Raw genomic sequence first — 17,002 nt, 5'->3', positions numbered from 1 at the left:
AGAGCCGTACACAGCACAAACAGTAGACTATACAGGGTGAAACATTACTGAACAATAAACCAAAAAAATACCAATACTTCAGAAACTCCAGGCAGGCTAATGCAGTAAAGACGGAGCATAAGAACAGGTATGGAGACAGGAGGTAACATACTACTCTATGTACACATTCACATAGAGTAGTATGTTCTTTTATGTTACATATATGAAAACAAAATGAGCCCCCACCCCATGGTCTGCCTAAGCCTTGCCAGGATCCACCCAATCATGGCCATGTTGGTGTTGCCACACCCCTTTCTGCCATCATATAATGAGCCTTTTGGCGGTTATGATATCACTATTACGATCACAGCTAACATCAAGTAGTCATTGGCTAATCCACCTCACAATTAGAGTATATGTATTAGTGCTACTACACTGTATTCCCATCCTACTTTTCTTATATTACAATCCCAAAATATTTTTTCTTGCTTGTTCATTAAATGTAGCCCTCATTAAGTGTTCATACATGGAGGAGGGGGGTTTACGATCCCCTTTTCCGAGTCTTTAGTGTTGCAGCATGAACTTACCAGAAATCCATTAAGAATCACTCTTGTGTTGTTAAGAGTAACCAGAAAATACAACCTCCCTTATAATCAAATGATAAGATCACATCCTTTGGGCATTTGTGTTGCACCGTTACTAGGATGGCTGAAGAAAAAATAAACTTTTAGAGAAAATTGCAGAGACCTTTCTGAGATGGCTATTGTTCATGTCGTTTTAGAATTCCATGTACTCCCTGGGGCAGCGCAGTAAATATGTATGTTCTTTATTATTAATGGAACAGTGTACTGTATTAATCTGAATAAAACCTTGCAAAGAATGAGAGTATATGACATTTAAAGGTGTAATCCTATTTTATTAGAACATGTCTGTGTTTATATAGTGTATACTATTTTTTACTTTATTTTACAAAGAAATATTAATATTAGCTTTATCTAATATTGCATTACTTTTAAACCATTACCTGTTGGACTATTGGCTAGTAGTCAGCTCATCATATATACTGTTTACTATTTCACATGTAAGCTAAATTAGAAGTGTTTTAGTTGCACTGCTACAAGAGTATCTCCATCTATGGGAGGGATTCAGTTGGCTGCATTACTGCTGAAAGTAACATGGTTTGCGCTCAAATACCGTTAACGGTAATTTCTGCTCACGGCTCAGGGAGCAAAAATCAGTGTTAAAAATTACTGTACTAACACTAATATTGCCAACTATTACCGTAGTAGCTGTAATAATGCGCACTATTACCGTAGTAGCTGTAATAATGCACACTATTACCGTAGTAGCTGTAATAATACGCACTATTACCGTAGTAGCTGTAATAATGCACACTATTACCATAGTAGCTGTAATAATGCGCACTATTACCGTAGTAGATGTTATAATGCGCACTATTACCGTAGTAGATGTAATAATGCACACTTTACCGTAGTAGCATAATAGTGCCTAGGTGGTGTTACTTTCGTCAGTAACGCGGCCAATTGAATCCCCCCCCTATGAGTAAGCAATGAGCTCATCATAGATAGCAGTGACCTACAGTGCCCCTACTGGTAATTATAGGTATTGCTTTCATAAAGCTGAACCTCAAGAACAGGTCTCTTTCCACATGAATAAGAAGTTTGTGTTGGAGGAGAAATGAAATCCGCTTGGCCTGTGGCAAAGCTTCGAGAGGAGTTGGGGCACCCAGTGATTGGTATCGGCAGGGTTCATTTTGGGTGGAGTTATCCTTTAAAGGAAACTTCCACTTTCAAACGAGCAGATTTCATTAAATCTATTTGGCCCAAACATGTATATTTGCCTATTCAACAAAGTATCTCTGAAATTTAGTTTGAAATGCACGACACTGCCTGGCACTGTGGAGTGATCTTGTTGAGCTGTGAATAATGCACCCTATTATGCAGACTTCGGCCTTTGTGGCTCATCCATCCAACTTACATTCTGTGTTACCTTCTTTACAAATGTTAGCTCTGTGCAGACAGGATTCAGACACTAGCTGGTGGAATCAAGCTATAGCCATCTTGGTGATCATACCGTTTCTTGCTGCAGTATTGCATACATTGCTTGACGGTAGATGTAGTTACAGTTGTGATGTCACCGCAGACCACACTTCCTCCATGATGTCAGCACGGTGGCCAAGTGGTTAGCACTTCTGCCTCACAGCACTGGCGTCATGAGTTCAATTCCTGACCATGGCCTTATCTGTGTGGAGTTTGTATGTTCTCCCCGTGTTTGCATGGGTTTCCTCCAGGTGCTCCGGTTTCCTCCCACACTCCAAAAACATACTGGTAGGTTAATTGGCTGCTCTCAAAATTGACCCTAGTCTCTCTTTATGTCTGTCTGTCTGTGTGTGTGTTAGGGAATTTAGACTGTAAGCTCCAATGGGGCAGGGACTGATGTGAGTGAGTTCTCTGTACAGCGCTGTGGAATCAGTGGTGCTATATAAATAAATGATGATGATGTCTGCATTTTGTAAAGGTACAAAGGTAGAAAGCTGTTAATGAGAGGCACAGAAATCCCAACGAGAGAGTTTGTTGTTACAATTAAAAAATACAGACTATTGGATTTATTACATATTTATAAACGCAGCATTCCCAATAATCTTAGGATTTGTAATATTAACAAGGCAGGAAATGATTTTGACCATAGTGTGTTTACATACTAAATAACATGTCTATAATCCTTTATTGTGCGATATACTGAACTAAGAACATAAACATGGAAGTATTGTGTTTTCATTCAGCTTTACCTTAGTCATGGCTCTTTTTAGATACAAGAAACATTTAATTCCACATTTCCAGCTCTTGGCTCTAGGCCTTTGACCAGCTGTGTGAAATGTATTTCTGCTGCTGTCTTGCTGCCAACTGCTGAGCTCAGTGAAAAAAAAAAAAGAAGCTCAAAATGAAAATGTTTTTCTGCTTCAGGAACTGTTCCATGTTTGGTAGAACGGGATAGAGGGACCCTATTAGCATCTAGCTAAATAATGATGCAGAGGGACAGTTATCTGAATGAGAAATGACTGGAACATACACGAATTGTGTATCACAGCCACATATTATCTGATCCAACTTACTTTCCAAGCTGTACCAGTGTGTGGTCAGTAACATTACTTCAGGGTCACTAACTGCTATCATTATTTAATATAGAGGAGTTGTTGAATATTTTCTCTGATGAAATACATGCATTAAAATATTGAAAATGAATGCCAGGAGATGAAAAGGCACATTAAGTTGAGTTATCCTATTAAGCTGATAATTAGGATTGCAAAAATCCACTTACATTACAATGGAATTTAAACATTTAGGAAGATGAACGGGGTGAAGTATTTTCTTGCGTGACGCTATCATTTAGAACCCTAATGAGACCGAAAATGTTCTGTGCTGCTCAATATGCCCAATGGTCATGATCCTGTAATGCCGTTTAATCAGAATGTACATTAATTGTGCCATTTTGTTAATATAATATTTATTTTCATATAGAGTTAACAAATTGTGCTTAGTTGTTTTTTTTGGCTACGAGTCCCTGTCTGACACAGGAGATAGAAGATATCAGTAAAATAAAAAAAGTTACTGCCCCATGGAAATCCCTCTACCCAGTAGTAAAATCACAGGTTTGTCATGCCTGGAACCAATGACCTTGGCTCCCATGATCCTTCAGGCTCACAGCAGACAATGCTTTGCAGAACAATAATATAACTCTACAGGTATTGGTGTTTCCAAATTCATGGACATCCCAGAGTTCCATTTTGTTCTACTACTTGGGGGTAGTAAGGGATATTTTAGTTTATTTTCATGGTTGTCTCATTTATGTGTCACATAAATCACAAGTCAATGATGGGAAAAGGTTCTCAGAAGCTAGCTTTATTTTTAATGCCACAATATTTCAAGAAGACAACACTATCCTGCTTTTCAGGATTATTTTCACATATATTTCATATAAAGACTCTGTAACACACATCTAGGCATAAATTATTCTTCACAGTGAACCATATTTGTTTGCATACTAGATCCACATATATGGATTTGAATTGTTCTGGCAATTTAAATGATCATAGAAGATTTCCGTCCTGTGGACTAATTATTATGACAAACAGACCTCTTCATAGCTTACTGAGAAATAACTGTTTTGATCACAACATCTATCAGATGTGGTTGTTCCCACAACCAAAGGGCCACAGTCATGGGGGATAGGAAATGTGGCTGGGGCTGATGTCATGTTTTTTTAACTACTTTTTTTTTTAAAAAAAAATAAACAATTCTCCCTATTCCCTTTTAGGGTCAATTCATACTTGTACTGGATACATTGCACAATGAAATAATTGAATTAAGGATGGGCACAGAGAAGGCCAGATAGATTCTTGGCACTTACCACAAAGGGCATGGAAGAATAGATCACATGATTTATAGGAGCCAATCATAGAGAGTGAATACTCTTTGGCCTCCTCCATTCCATCCTGATGTGTATTATAAGCATCCACCTCTCCGTGAGAACATGTAGAAGCGATGTATTGGTTATGTATGCTCCCGCACTTGAAACGGCCCCTTAGATTGCATTATTGCTATTTATCTGGCCACAGCAATGTTAAACCTGCCACAGTCTGATTTTTTTTTTTTCCCTTTCTCTTTATTATGTAAACATTAACTGTAATATTACAGCGGGAGGCAGGTATTTGGCAACCATATATTATTTTGGAAAGTCCTCATTGAGGGAGCAGTTTACAGTTTCAGCAGCTGTAACATGTTTAAACTCTGTTTGTAATGGGATCTGAGGATGAATATTCCCCATGGGCTCTGTTTAGCTTCGTTACTGGCTGACGGCCAATCCTGGGGCTTCAGAACATTATTCATGTTTTTCTGCACATACGATGTCAGACCATGATGTAAATGAATTTTATTTCCAGCGAACGGAATTCTAAGATCATATTTTTGTCACACTGGTGGCGTTTCTCTGAAACATTGGGATTTTTTTTTACAAATCAAACACTACCTTTAGCCTGTTCTCAAAAAATAATAAAAGTCTGCGTTATTCAACACTTGAGCTACAATTGTTAAAAACAATTGTCTCTCCAAGTAAAAACATTCTTCCATAGTAACCGAATACATATATATATATATATATATATATAACAAAAAGCTTTGGTTCCACTAAATTAATTTGTCTTTAAAACAACAAAATGTTCTCTGTAAGAGTCCCCATATTTTGAAGTTGCTGAGTTGTGCATTAATCCGACAGGGAGTCATTAATCATGCCAAATGCATTTGGAAGAAGGAAAAAAAAAAATAACTTCATCATTGAAGTTGAAAACCAAGATTGTAATATAATCCATCTCTTCTAATTATAACACAGTTATGTTCTCCTTTAAGATCAAAAGCTAAGCTATGACTGGAAACCAGATTATTAAAACGTACATTGTTTGATGTGTCATTTTTTTGTAAAGAAATTTGAGGTGCTTTGGCCTGAAAAAAAAAAAAAAAAATCGCATTGCAATTAAAAGTTTTAATGTTTGTAATTGCTCATGCTTTGGTTACAGATGTAAGAGAACATGTCTCTTGTCAAATGTAATAGTTTTTATGGATAAGAATAATGGTAGATATTGCTAGATAGATATTATTGTTATACCAACAAATATCTCCAAATAATAGAATAGGATCTATGGGCCTGATTCATTAAGGAAAGTTAAGCAAAAAATTGAGTAGGTTTTCTTACTCAAGTTTTCTGGACAAAACCATGTTGCAATGCAAGGGGTGCAAATGAGTTTATTATGTTGCACATAAGGAAAAAACTGTCTGTTTTTTCATGTAGCACACAAATATTTGATAGCTTATTTGTACACTGAAATTTAAGGTTGATGTAGGACATGCCCTACCCCAACTATAAATCTGCCATCAAATTTAAAATTTACCTCCCCCTCCAATGCAACATGGTTTTGCCTTACTTGCTTACTTTTGCTTAACTTTCCTTAATGAATCAGGCTCTATATGTGTACTCTCCTCAGCCTGATACGACTTGGTCAAGGGGTGCAGCGAGACAGTGTTTAATTCCACAAAAAGGGTTAATTAACCAAAAGGCGAATCACAATCAAGAAGTGTATTTTACCATCCACAAAACGTAGTGATGTCAAGATATGTCTCCAAAATACAATTATTATTATTATTATTATTGTTGTTTGGGTGTAATGCATATTTTAATAATATTGTTGGAGAATATTTGAATGTAGTTCTCAAAAGTTGCTTCCTGTAATATTCCCAATATTGCTTTCTTTACACAAGCTGGAAAACTAACATCCTGATGTCATTTTGTGGGTTCAAGTATCTGAAGTACATTTTTAATATCACTCTGGAAGATGAATTTGAAACCGAGCAACTAATTTGTTCTTCTTCACCATTCAGATTAATCCTGCCCTACGAAAGGTTTATCAAAGGAGAGGAGGACAAACCGCTACCGCCAGTGAAGCCTCGGAAACCAGATACCAATTCCCCAGAGGTAGAGATAAAAACCAAACTGTGTAGCACAAAACGCTCTAAACACGAAGGCCAGAAGACGAAGAAGGAGAGAGATATGTCCGTAAAAGCCGAGGATACGGAGGTAACCTGTGATTTCTTCATAACCTATTTTCTTAATAAATATTCAGGGTAATTATTGAAGTGGACATTTTACCATGCATTAATTTGATTCAAGAGTAGATCACTCAGACTGTATATAATGCTATATATTTGACATTAGATATTTATATATATCTTTAGTTATCATTAAAAATGAATCCTGCGTTTAAGTAACTTAACAGTAAAGGTGGCCTCCCACAGTTCCTTGGCGGAGATCTAGTTGTCTGAACACCTTTGATGTTTTCCAACAGGAAGCTGTACTTAATGTTATAAGGAACAACAAGCATGGATGCCACCTTGGCATAGCTTCCGACATTCCCAAATGGGAACTTTAGGATATTTCTGGATGAAAGAAAAAAAGCAAAAACAAACAAGGCTCTATCAAGGGCAGAGCAGATGGTCATATTCAATAAAAAAGCACTAAAAAACCAAAACAACAATGGAGAAGCTTCCCACAATGGGTATAAGTGGTACAAAGGCCGTGTGTTGTGTAGAAATAAATATTATAATTAATACTCAAGGATTTAACAAAACAGAGGCCTCTCCAACCTCGGAGGCTATTTTATTTGTGAACTGTGTGGAATTATATCCAATTTATTATATTTACAACAATTTTTTTAATTTGGTGTATGTAAAGGTTTCACTACACCAACCAAATGTTTTTCCGTCCTCTATAGAATCGTGTTAGATATTTTTGTGGGTCAAGAGGAGACGCAACATTTTGGAGTCTTTGTTCTGTAGTATTTTGAGTACTGTAACACTTAAACAAGAAGAGACAAGTCTGTATTATTGGGATTTAGCTTTAATCATTATGTTTGACCGAAAAATGACATTTCATTGTGTGGTTTTTGTGCGATGTATAATGTACATTTTATGAATAATAGCCGTGCGGTTGAACATTACTCATCGTATAGTGTAGATGAAGAAGACAGGGTGCAAAGGGTAATGCAGCTTTATAAAGGAAAACATTTAGCATTGAGCTTAGTTTAGCGTTGTTCATAAAAAGGTGAGAAAACGCTTGTAATTGTGCCACAGTATAATGGACCTGTTATTGGATATAATAATAATTAGCTGTGTAGGCTGCACTGACTGTCAGTGTACATGACAGATCAATGGGGACCCGGACTAAAAATCTTAATTTTGCACTTGGTATATATATATATATTTACATAGAATTTAGTTATGCAAATTATTTTGCTGGCAATTGCATACAATCGGTTATATGCATTGCTAGATTTTATCATTTTCTACTTTAGTATATTACACCATATCTATATTTGCATTGTTACAGACTGGAGAGATATTACTCCAATTTATTAAACCTCCTTTTAGACTGCAATAGTGATTGTTAATACAGTACATCATAATAAGTATCATTCATATCCTCCAGAAGGGCCATGTTTTATTAAATGTTATTTAAAAAAATTTAGATAACATTTTATAAAACATGTTATCAAACTGTATTTAGAGTTGTCTTTTGAACCGAATCGATTAGACCAGTTATAGCTAACCTGTGACACGCCACGTGTTGTGAAACTACAGACCCCAGCATGCCTTGCCAGCTATTAGCTAGTTATCTACTGGCAAAGCATGCTGGGGCTTGTAGTTTCACAACACCTGGAGAGTCACAGGTTAGCCATCACTGGATTAGACCCATGCCTGCCAATCAGACGTACATTGTCACCCATGGCTTGGCATCAGGTCACTTGGTCTTCTACTGAACAGAACTAACAACCCTCATCTTTCTGCACCGCCCCCCTCCACCAAAAAAATTTAAAGGGAAAAAAAAAAGATAATCAGTAATATACATTATGGCCATCTTATATATTTTAAATATATAGCTCAGGAAAACATTAAAACATGCATTTAATTAGAGTTATTTTTCCTGTTGAACATTGAAGGAAGATGGCGTTTCTGATTTTAATGCTATTATTACTAACTTGCTCGTAGTGTCATTTTGAGACCAATGAATAGGACTATACACATCACAAAGGAGGGAGATTGTGTGCATGTTTGTGAATAGTTTCTTCTCTGAAACGAATTTCAGAATGTTTGTACTTAGTGTAGGATGTTATCTTAACAGAGGCACATATTTTGTTGGTAGAACATTGAATACAGATGTAATCCATAAGTGCAGCATTCTTTACTCTGAAGTCTGCATATTTTTTGGAAAGTCAGCTTTAACTAGGCCATTCTTGAGTTCTGAAAGAAACATCTGAGAATTATTGTTGATGTATAGTAAATAATGACAGCTTGGAGCAGCGGAGATGAATCGTCTCAGGTTAAGTAGCACAACAAGCGCATTTGTTCTTCAAATTCAAAAATGTCAATTTGCACTTAAAAACCTTTTCCATGGAGTTCCATTGAGTTTCTGAAATAAAAGTGTACCAATACAATCTGAGCGGTACAGTGCAGAAAGAAATGTACAAAAGTATAATAGGAAAATATAACCGGTCTATTAGGTCCTCCACATTTTTTTTTGTAGCACAAATGATTATCAGTCATTTCACAAAACTCCTATTTTCAATACACTAAGTTTTTCGCAAGATAGTCTGCCATGTACATGGGTCAGTACATTGTTATTACTGGCTATACATGAGTGCTATTCCGTTCCAAATTGAAGTGTGTGTGTGTGTGTGTGTGTGTATGTATGAGTGTGCATGTATGTGTGTTTGTATGTATATGTGTATATATATGTATGTTTGTATGTATGTGTGTTTGTATGTATATGTGTATATATATATATATATATATATATATATATATATATATATATATATATATATATATATGTGTGTGTATGTGTGTATATATGTATGTATATATATATATATATATGTGTGTATGTGTGTATATATGTATGTGTATATATATATATATATATATATATATATATATTATGTATACAGTGCTTTTTTTTGTAATATAACACACTGGAACTGACTACCTTTTTTCAATGGATTTTCCAAGTTTTAAAAGTAACTTGTGAACATTGGATGTTTGGTCCACGTGGACTTGAATCTCCCTGTCGAGCGCAGCAGGTTGGCGGCAAAATCACTAAAACGGTGCATGCGGGCTGCTTGTGTGTCGAGTCCGGTGCATGCGTACTTCGTCCACGCTGGTTGTGATGGCGCTGCTCGGCTTGTGGCGCTGCTCAGCTTGTGATTGGTTGCGCACTGAGAGTTTACTGCGGGCGGCGACCGTTATGTTTCGTTACACAACTAACGTGTGTGAGTGTGTGTACAGTGATTGACTATGTGATATGAGTTCCGGCACCTCTTTTCTTACAAAAAAATCTATATATATGTGTATATATATATATATATATATATATATATATATATATATATATTTTTTATATATTCCTATTTGGTACAAAGTACACCGGTTTGAGAAGTCAAGAAAGCAGTTAATGAATATAAACAAATGATGGAATTTTTTAAAATCTTATTTAATTCAGCTCCCTCTTTCTCCAGCTTTTCTCATCTGTCTGGAATTTTCATGTAATGGAATAAGCTCAGGAGACCACTGATAGAGCAATACTTATTAAACAACTAATGATGGCATTCTAGCTGAAAAGAGCTGTTATTAGGAATGAAAAAAAAAAACACACTGAATAGGACTTCAATAAAACCCTGTAACTATTGAAAACCAAATACAGATAGACTACGGAAAGCCAGCTTCAAAACATCTTCAATCATTAGTCTCTTTATAGTCACCTTAAAGTAATGATCAGCAGTACAGCATTTAGATAATATATTTCTTTGTTACCTCAATGCCTGTTATCTACCAAGAGAGAAGATTTCACACAATGTTTAAAAAATACGTCTTTCTCACAAGCGAATAACATAATCTATTATTCATTCCTCAGTCTGCAGTATCACGGGCTGAACATGCCACTGACCCTTAAGGTCGTTAGGGTTACTAGACAACATAATAGAGTGAATTGTGAACACTGAATTGATTTAATAAAAATAGCTGCATGATATGGATTCAAATCAAAAGGAAAATTATTGCCAACCCTGCAGACTGAACAAAGGGGCTAGATTTACTAAGCTGCGGGATTGAAAAAGTGGGGATGTTGCCTATAGCAACCAATCAGATTCTAGCTTTCATTTATTTAGTACCTTCTACAAAATGACAGCTAGAATCTGATTGGTTGCTATAGGCAACATCTCCACTTTTTCAAAACCCGCAGCTTAGTAAATCTAGCCCTTGGACTCCTTTTCCATTATTAACCCACATGGACTTACCTCAGTGTTAACATTTTTAGTAAAAGATTATCAGAAAATGCTCACCAACAGTATGGGATATTTAGGGCCCGAGTCATTAAGGAAAGCAAAGCAAAAGAGTAAGGTCCTGGGCAAACCATGTTACAATGCAAGGGATGCAAATTAGTTTATTATTTTGCACATAAGTTAAATACTGGCTGTTTTTTTCATGTAGCGCACATACTTGATTTTTACACTTTATTTTTACACTGAAATTTAAAAATTATCTAGAGCATGCACTATCCCAACTATAAATCTGTCCCCACATTTTAGATTTACCTCCCCCTCCAATGCAACATGATTTCATCCAGGTGCAAAGTTACTCCTTTTTCATGCTTTACTTTCCTTAACGACTCAGGTCCTTAGAGTGCAAAGGAATATTTTACTTTCTTCTTTGCATAGCTTATGCAAGATGAAGTCCAATTTCATGGATTTAGCTTATCGTTAACAGAAGCATAATATATCGAAATTCTCTATTTTATAAATGCCTGTTCAGTCACTTGTCCTCTGGTGCACAGACCTATTTAAAAATAAACATTTGCAAATGTGATCATTAAGAGAAATTCCTGGTTTATTTTCAGAACATGTTCACTGTTTCAACACAACAAATTAGTCCATTGTGTTGCAAGGGGGGAGAATTCAAGTCAGCATGAGGTCCAGTAGACGATTCACACAATGTGCGACCGCGCACACTTCTGAGTATTACAGTAGCCTAAACTGTGCTGATTTTTGCATGCACCTCTACTAGGTATGAGGAAAAATCAGCGGTATTTATGGTACTCAACATTCAGCGGAAACACATCGCACAAGGGTCTGACGGACATTGTGAGGAATTGAATCAGCCCCTAATAATCACCTACCTGGCAGTAACAGTGTGTTAGTTACAATTTTGTCTCCACGCTGTTAAAATATTATCCCTGAGTGTCAGAAGTGTATGCTGTGAGCCGCATAATACTTTGATGAACTGTTCCAACACTAACCGTGGTAATAACGATGAAACCGTCAACTAGCATGTGACAATGTGGAGCAGCCTGAACTTGATTCAATCTGCCCGGCACGCAGTCTACGGTTGTTTCAATAATGAGGGAAACTATTTCAACAGAGATGCTGCATTGAGTAGACAATTGCCAAATGGTAAGGTAATTGATTATTGGTGCAGAATGATTCTAAACTTATTTTACTTGCAGTTCTTAAAAGGCGGACACTTCCTTTCATTCAGGCCTGATATTAAGTGTCTGTTTAAAGAATAAATACTAAAACAGTCTGTGTTTTTTTAGGTTTCATTAGACGAGACTCATCTGGAAGTAGATGAGAAAAGTGTGTCTGTCGTCTACGATTCCGAGGAGACCAAGCCATCTGTAGATTGCTCTGACCTGACAGACGTCAGACAGTCTCCACCTCTGGAAACAGAAGAACCGGAGGAGGCAGCTCCTAACACGTGCCACCTGAAAGAAGATGATAAAATGCACTCGGAACCTATTCCCACTGACCCACTCACCCATGTAATAAAGGAGATTAATTCCAGTCCAGCAGATGAACAACCACAAACTCACATAGAAAACTCAACAATAATAAAACAAGAGCAAAGCAAACAAGAACTGCTAGACACATCGGAAAGGGAAGCAGGTGAAGGACATTACAATGTGTTTCCCACAATTCAAGTGCAACTGCAGCATGAAATCCACGTGGAAGATGAAAAAATTCCAGATATTCCAGATTATATTGCAAACTGTACTGTTAAGGTGGACCCACTGGTCCCAGAGGACCTGAACAATCCTCTGGACAGCAACGTTTTACAAAATGCACTGAATCAGACTCCCAAAGTGTATTTGGTGCAGACACTTGACATGTTGAAGGAGAAGGATATGTCATCCTCTTCTAACGAAGAATCGTCATTCAGTTATACGCCTCTGCTTTATTCAAGGGGAAACCCAGGAATTATGTCACCGTTGGCTAAAAAGAAGCTTTTGTCACAGGTCAGCGGGGCTTCTGGAGGTTACCCCCCTTATGGGTCGCCACCACCCTTAATTAGCAAAAAAAAATCAAACTCCAAAACCGAAATCTCTCCACCTTTAGTACAAACGCATCAGTCAGGCAGCTCCGAAACAGTGGCGGTAAACAGACCTTCTGTCATACAACATGTTCAGAGCTTTAAGCAAAAAGCTCCAGATGACAAAAAGAACATGAACGAAGTTTACAAAAGCAATGCATTAAGCAAAGCAGATTCTTACCGCTGCGACTTTGCAAAGCACCATCAGAATGTGCTGGCCGAGTCGTACTCCTTGAAGTCCAGTATGCTTGAATGCAAAGAGCAAATGGCCGAGAAGAGAACTGCACAGCACTCCAATGTGCCCAGCTTCTTGGCCGAGTTCTACTCATCACCTCACCTGCACAGGCTTTACAGGCAAACGGAACATCATCTTCATAACGAACATTCATCCAAATATCACGCTCGGGAAATGTTTAGAGAAACTGAAAATGTGTCTTCTCCACACAAACATCAAGAGAAACTTCACTACCACCACTCATTGCACCAACACGAAAAACAAAATGTCTCTGATAACATGGACGACCAGCCAACCGATTTGAGCCTTCCCAAATCTATGCACAAGCACACTGCAAAAATGCCAGGAACGAACCTGTCTCATCACTTATTACAGCAAGAAAGCAAAACTCATCAAAGCCCATTTCACGTCCCAAATAACAAAAAGATGGGCATAGACTGTAACCCAAAAGCCTGTAGAGTTTCACCGATGACGATACCGGTATCAAAGAGACATACAGAGTCAGCTCACAGGCCCGTTAAGACTCATAACGTAAGACTTGATAATTTAAGAAAGATGGAAAGCACGGTCCATCCTATTACAATTGGTAAAGCCAATCCTCAGAACTTTGGGACCTCACGATCTTTGAAAAGAAACCTAGATGATATGGACAGTTCTATCTGTGAGAAAAAAGTACGAGCTGTGTCTCCTCTAAATGTACCAAAGGAGATGCCTGGGAAAGAGACATTTGCTGGTCAAGAGGGTGAAAGCAGCAAGTCACTGCATGACATTCACCCTGGTGGTATGATGGAGAGCCACAAGTATCCACTTTCAACACCAATCTTTCCCGGGATCTACCATGGAGGTTTATGTAGTGGGCTAAGCGCGCGCATACCAGCTGCCTATTCTCATCAACTGCAGTACTTGAAAAACCAGAGTGTGCTTTCACCACTAATGCAACCCTTAGCCCTCCATTCCTTGATGATGCAAAGACAATATCTAACTAACTCTACTAACTCCCAGCATCTGTACAGACATTTGGCTTCAGCTGCCCCTGTAGGATCTTCTTATGGTGACCTCCTACACAACAACCTTTATCCTTTAACTGCTATGAATCCACAGTCCCCTTTTCCATCCTCCCAGCTGTCATCTGTACACCCTAGCACAAAACTTTAAGCAATTTCCCTGTGACTACAAGCAAAATGTTAATACTTTAGCTACATTCCTTGCCTAGCACAATATACTGCATACAATACCCTTGTCTACTGTGTGAGCCACACTATAACTGTAAAGTAATATGTTAGAGGTAAGAACAATGGATTTCAGATCCCACTTTGGCTGGAGTCGCTCACAATTTTTGTAATGGGAACAGTTGACATTTGCACAACACGATTTTAACATCATCGATAAATCTAAAGAACCTAGTGTGTTGCACACGTGTGGGAAAGTTGGCCATAAAGAGGCTGGAATGTCGTAGGTTGAAATATTGGAACTTATGTTCACTCTGGAGAAAATGCTTTTGCTTTATGTTTTTTTTTTACTGTTAAAGGTTCAATCAATGCAATGTATAGTAACAAGTCAATCAATTTAAGAAATTTTAACACTATTAATGGTGGAAAGGTAAACACTGTTCAATCGACTGTACATATCTGCTCTTAAAAGTTCCAGTGTCACTGTCTGTTCACCTAATTTATATGGATTAATCTTTCAGTTGATTTCCGTGCTTTTTTTTATCTTTTTTTTTTGTATTAAACAATTATGTGTTAACTGCAAGGCCATGTTGAGAGGTTGATTGAGTGCGTGTTTAGATTTATACCTTAACAAGCAGCTTTTATTTATTTTCATCCTGTTGTTTACAGACACAAATTAAAAGCATACCTGCACCCTGGAGGCAGCCATCCTTGGGAGCTAAACAAATATTAATCCATACTTGGGTAGGATCTCCCATACCCCATGTGAGAGCAGGCAAAGGTAGAACTAGCGAGCTGTGGGCTCCGGTGCAGGGAGGCGGGGAGAAGGGAACCCAGGGCTCACAGCTCGCTAATTCCCCGTGCAGTGGCCCCATTGTCCCTGGAGCACTGCACCTGTTGTACCAATGGTAGTTCCGCCACTGAGAGCAGGCCTTTCTTCCGCATACTGCTCACTTCCTAATGAAGAGTGTGGAACAGGGGCTTCAATGACGCTATTCGCATCTATTGTTGCCCTTACAACGCAATAGCGTGACGTAATAACATTTTCCAAAGTGACTGAATTTGCAGTGCCATATCCCCCCTGCACTTACCACTTGACCTCCCAACTAGGATCTCCTGGAAGGGAGGTGTTTAAAGATGGCAAGTACGTATTAAGGAAAATGCAGCCTACCAAGTGGTTAGAAGTACTGATAACTTGGTAGAATTAATAATATGGAAGAAGCATTAGACAATTAGTGCCTCATGTCCACGTGATATCACGAGTTCCTAGTGATTTGTTAGGCTACATTCTCATTCATATTGATTGGTCCAGCCGTCAAAACGATCTCCAATGTGTATATGGCTAGAACACTTCCAAATGCTCTCTTGTCTATGTGTGGCTGTAGTGCACTACTCCTGTTGTGATTCTGTCATCAATATTAGTATGTACACTCAATGTTGTTTTAGGAGTTTAAATACAGTGATATGAAAGTTAAAATGGTGCATTTTTAATCTTTTCCCTCCACTACAGGACATTTCTGTCTGGAAGAGCAGTCAAATCATTCCGAATTCTATTTATGAAATTGTTTATCATGTGCACAAAATTGTTCTGTACACAATTCCCTTCTACTTTAGTAAGTCTGGAAATGTACAAATTTACAAGTACGCCTTCCTGAGTCAGAATGTAACAGCTGTGGACTTCTGCCACCGTTTGGTACAAATACTGCACATTTAAGATTGATAAATATATATTTGTACACTTAAGGGTTTTTAAGGACATGTATTACTTGTATACATTTACAAAGGTTCCTTCCATAACAAGTTGACTATGAGCAGGATTTCACAGTTAATGACATGGAATGGAAGACCACTGACATGAATATAGTATAAACACAGCTTGTCCAATTCACTAACGGCTGACAATCTTACACTACACTTGACATTCGTACTTATCCAGGCTGCTAGCCCTGGAGAATCATCACCTGAAGTTATGAGCATGGGTGCCCAGTGGATTTACGTGTTGCCAGGTGGAGGGGATTAATTACAAAAAAAACAAATGTTGACGGAATTCTGCTTTAATTATTATTTTTGAAATTGTCAGTAGCAAGATAATTTCCATATTCATTGTTAGAAACCCTGTTACTGCCATCTGTTAATTAGGGCTCCTTAGCACCATTGCGCCCTGTTAAAGATCTGGGGCCTGATTCACTAAGGATCTTAACTTGAGAAACTTCTCATTTCAGTCTCCTGGACAAAACCATGTTACAATGCAAGGGGTGCAAATTAGTATTCTGTTTTGCACATAAGTTAAATACTGACTGTTTTTTCATGTAGCACACAAATACTTGATAGCTTATTTGTACACCGAAATTTAAAGATGATATTTGTGTGCTACATGAAAAAACAGAAACTCTAATTTGCACCCCTTGCATTGTAACATGGTTTTGTCCAGGAGACTGAAATAAGAAGTTTCTCAAGTTAAGATCCTTAATAAATCAGGTCCCTGGTGCATTAAATCCCATTCACATGGAGGTTGGTCTGAACAGTTTCTGCCTTTTTGCTATCTGCTTTATTGTGGACAATGGACCAAGACGGCAGAGATCTTCATCCATGTACTATATAACACGATTTATCACAGTGGATGACTTAAGGGTGCA

At 37.7% G+C, this 17,002-nt stretch overlaps 1 protein-coding gene across 2 annotated transcripts in view; it reads left to right on the top strand.

Moving 5' to 3' along the window:
* Nucleotides 1–15,843, top strand: part of ARID5B (AT-rich interaction domain 5B) — a 198,296-nt gene extending 182,453 nt beyond the window's left edge. For both annotated transcript variants that reach the window (XM_075216337.1, XM_075216338.1), the window contains 2 exons: nt 6,429–6,624; nt 12,190–15,843. In XM_075216337.1, the coding sequence (XP_075072438.1) occupies nt 6,429–6,624; nt 12,190–14,352 (2,359 nt within the window). In that variant the 3' untranslated portion in view covers nt 14,353–15,843. The remainder of the gene's footprint in view (nt 1–6,428; nt 6,625–12,189) is intronic.
* Nucleotides 15,844–17,002: the final 1,159 nt, after the last annotated feature.

Source organism: Mixophyes fleayi, chromosome 6 (genome assembly GCF_038048845.1).
Source record: "Mixophyes fleayi isolate aMixFle1 chromosome 6, aMixFle1.hap1, whole genome shotgun sequence".
NCBI lineage: Eukaryota > Metazoa > Chordata > Amphibia > Anura > Limnodynastidae > Mixophyes > Mixophyes fleayi.
The sequence above is the reverse complement of the archived record's forward strand: the minus strand, read 5'-3'. Positions and strand labels throughout refer to the sequence as shown.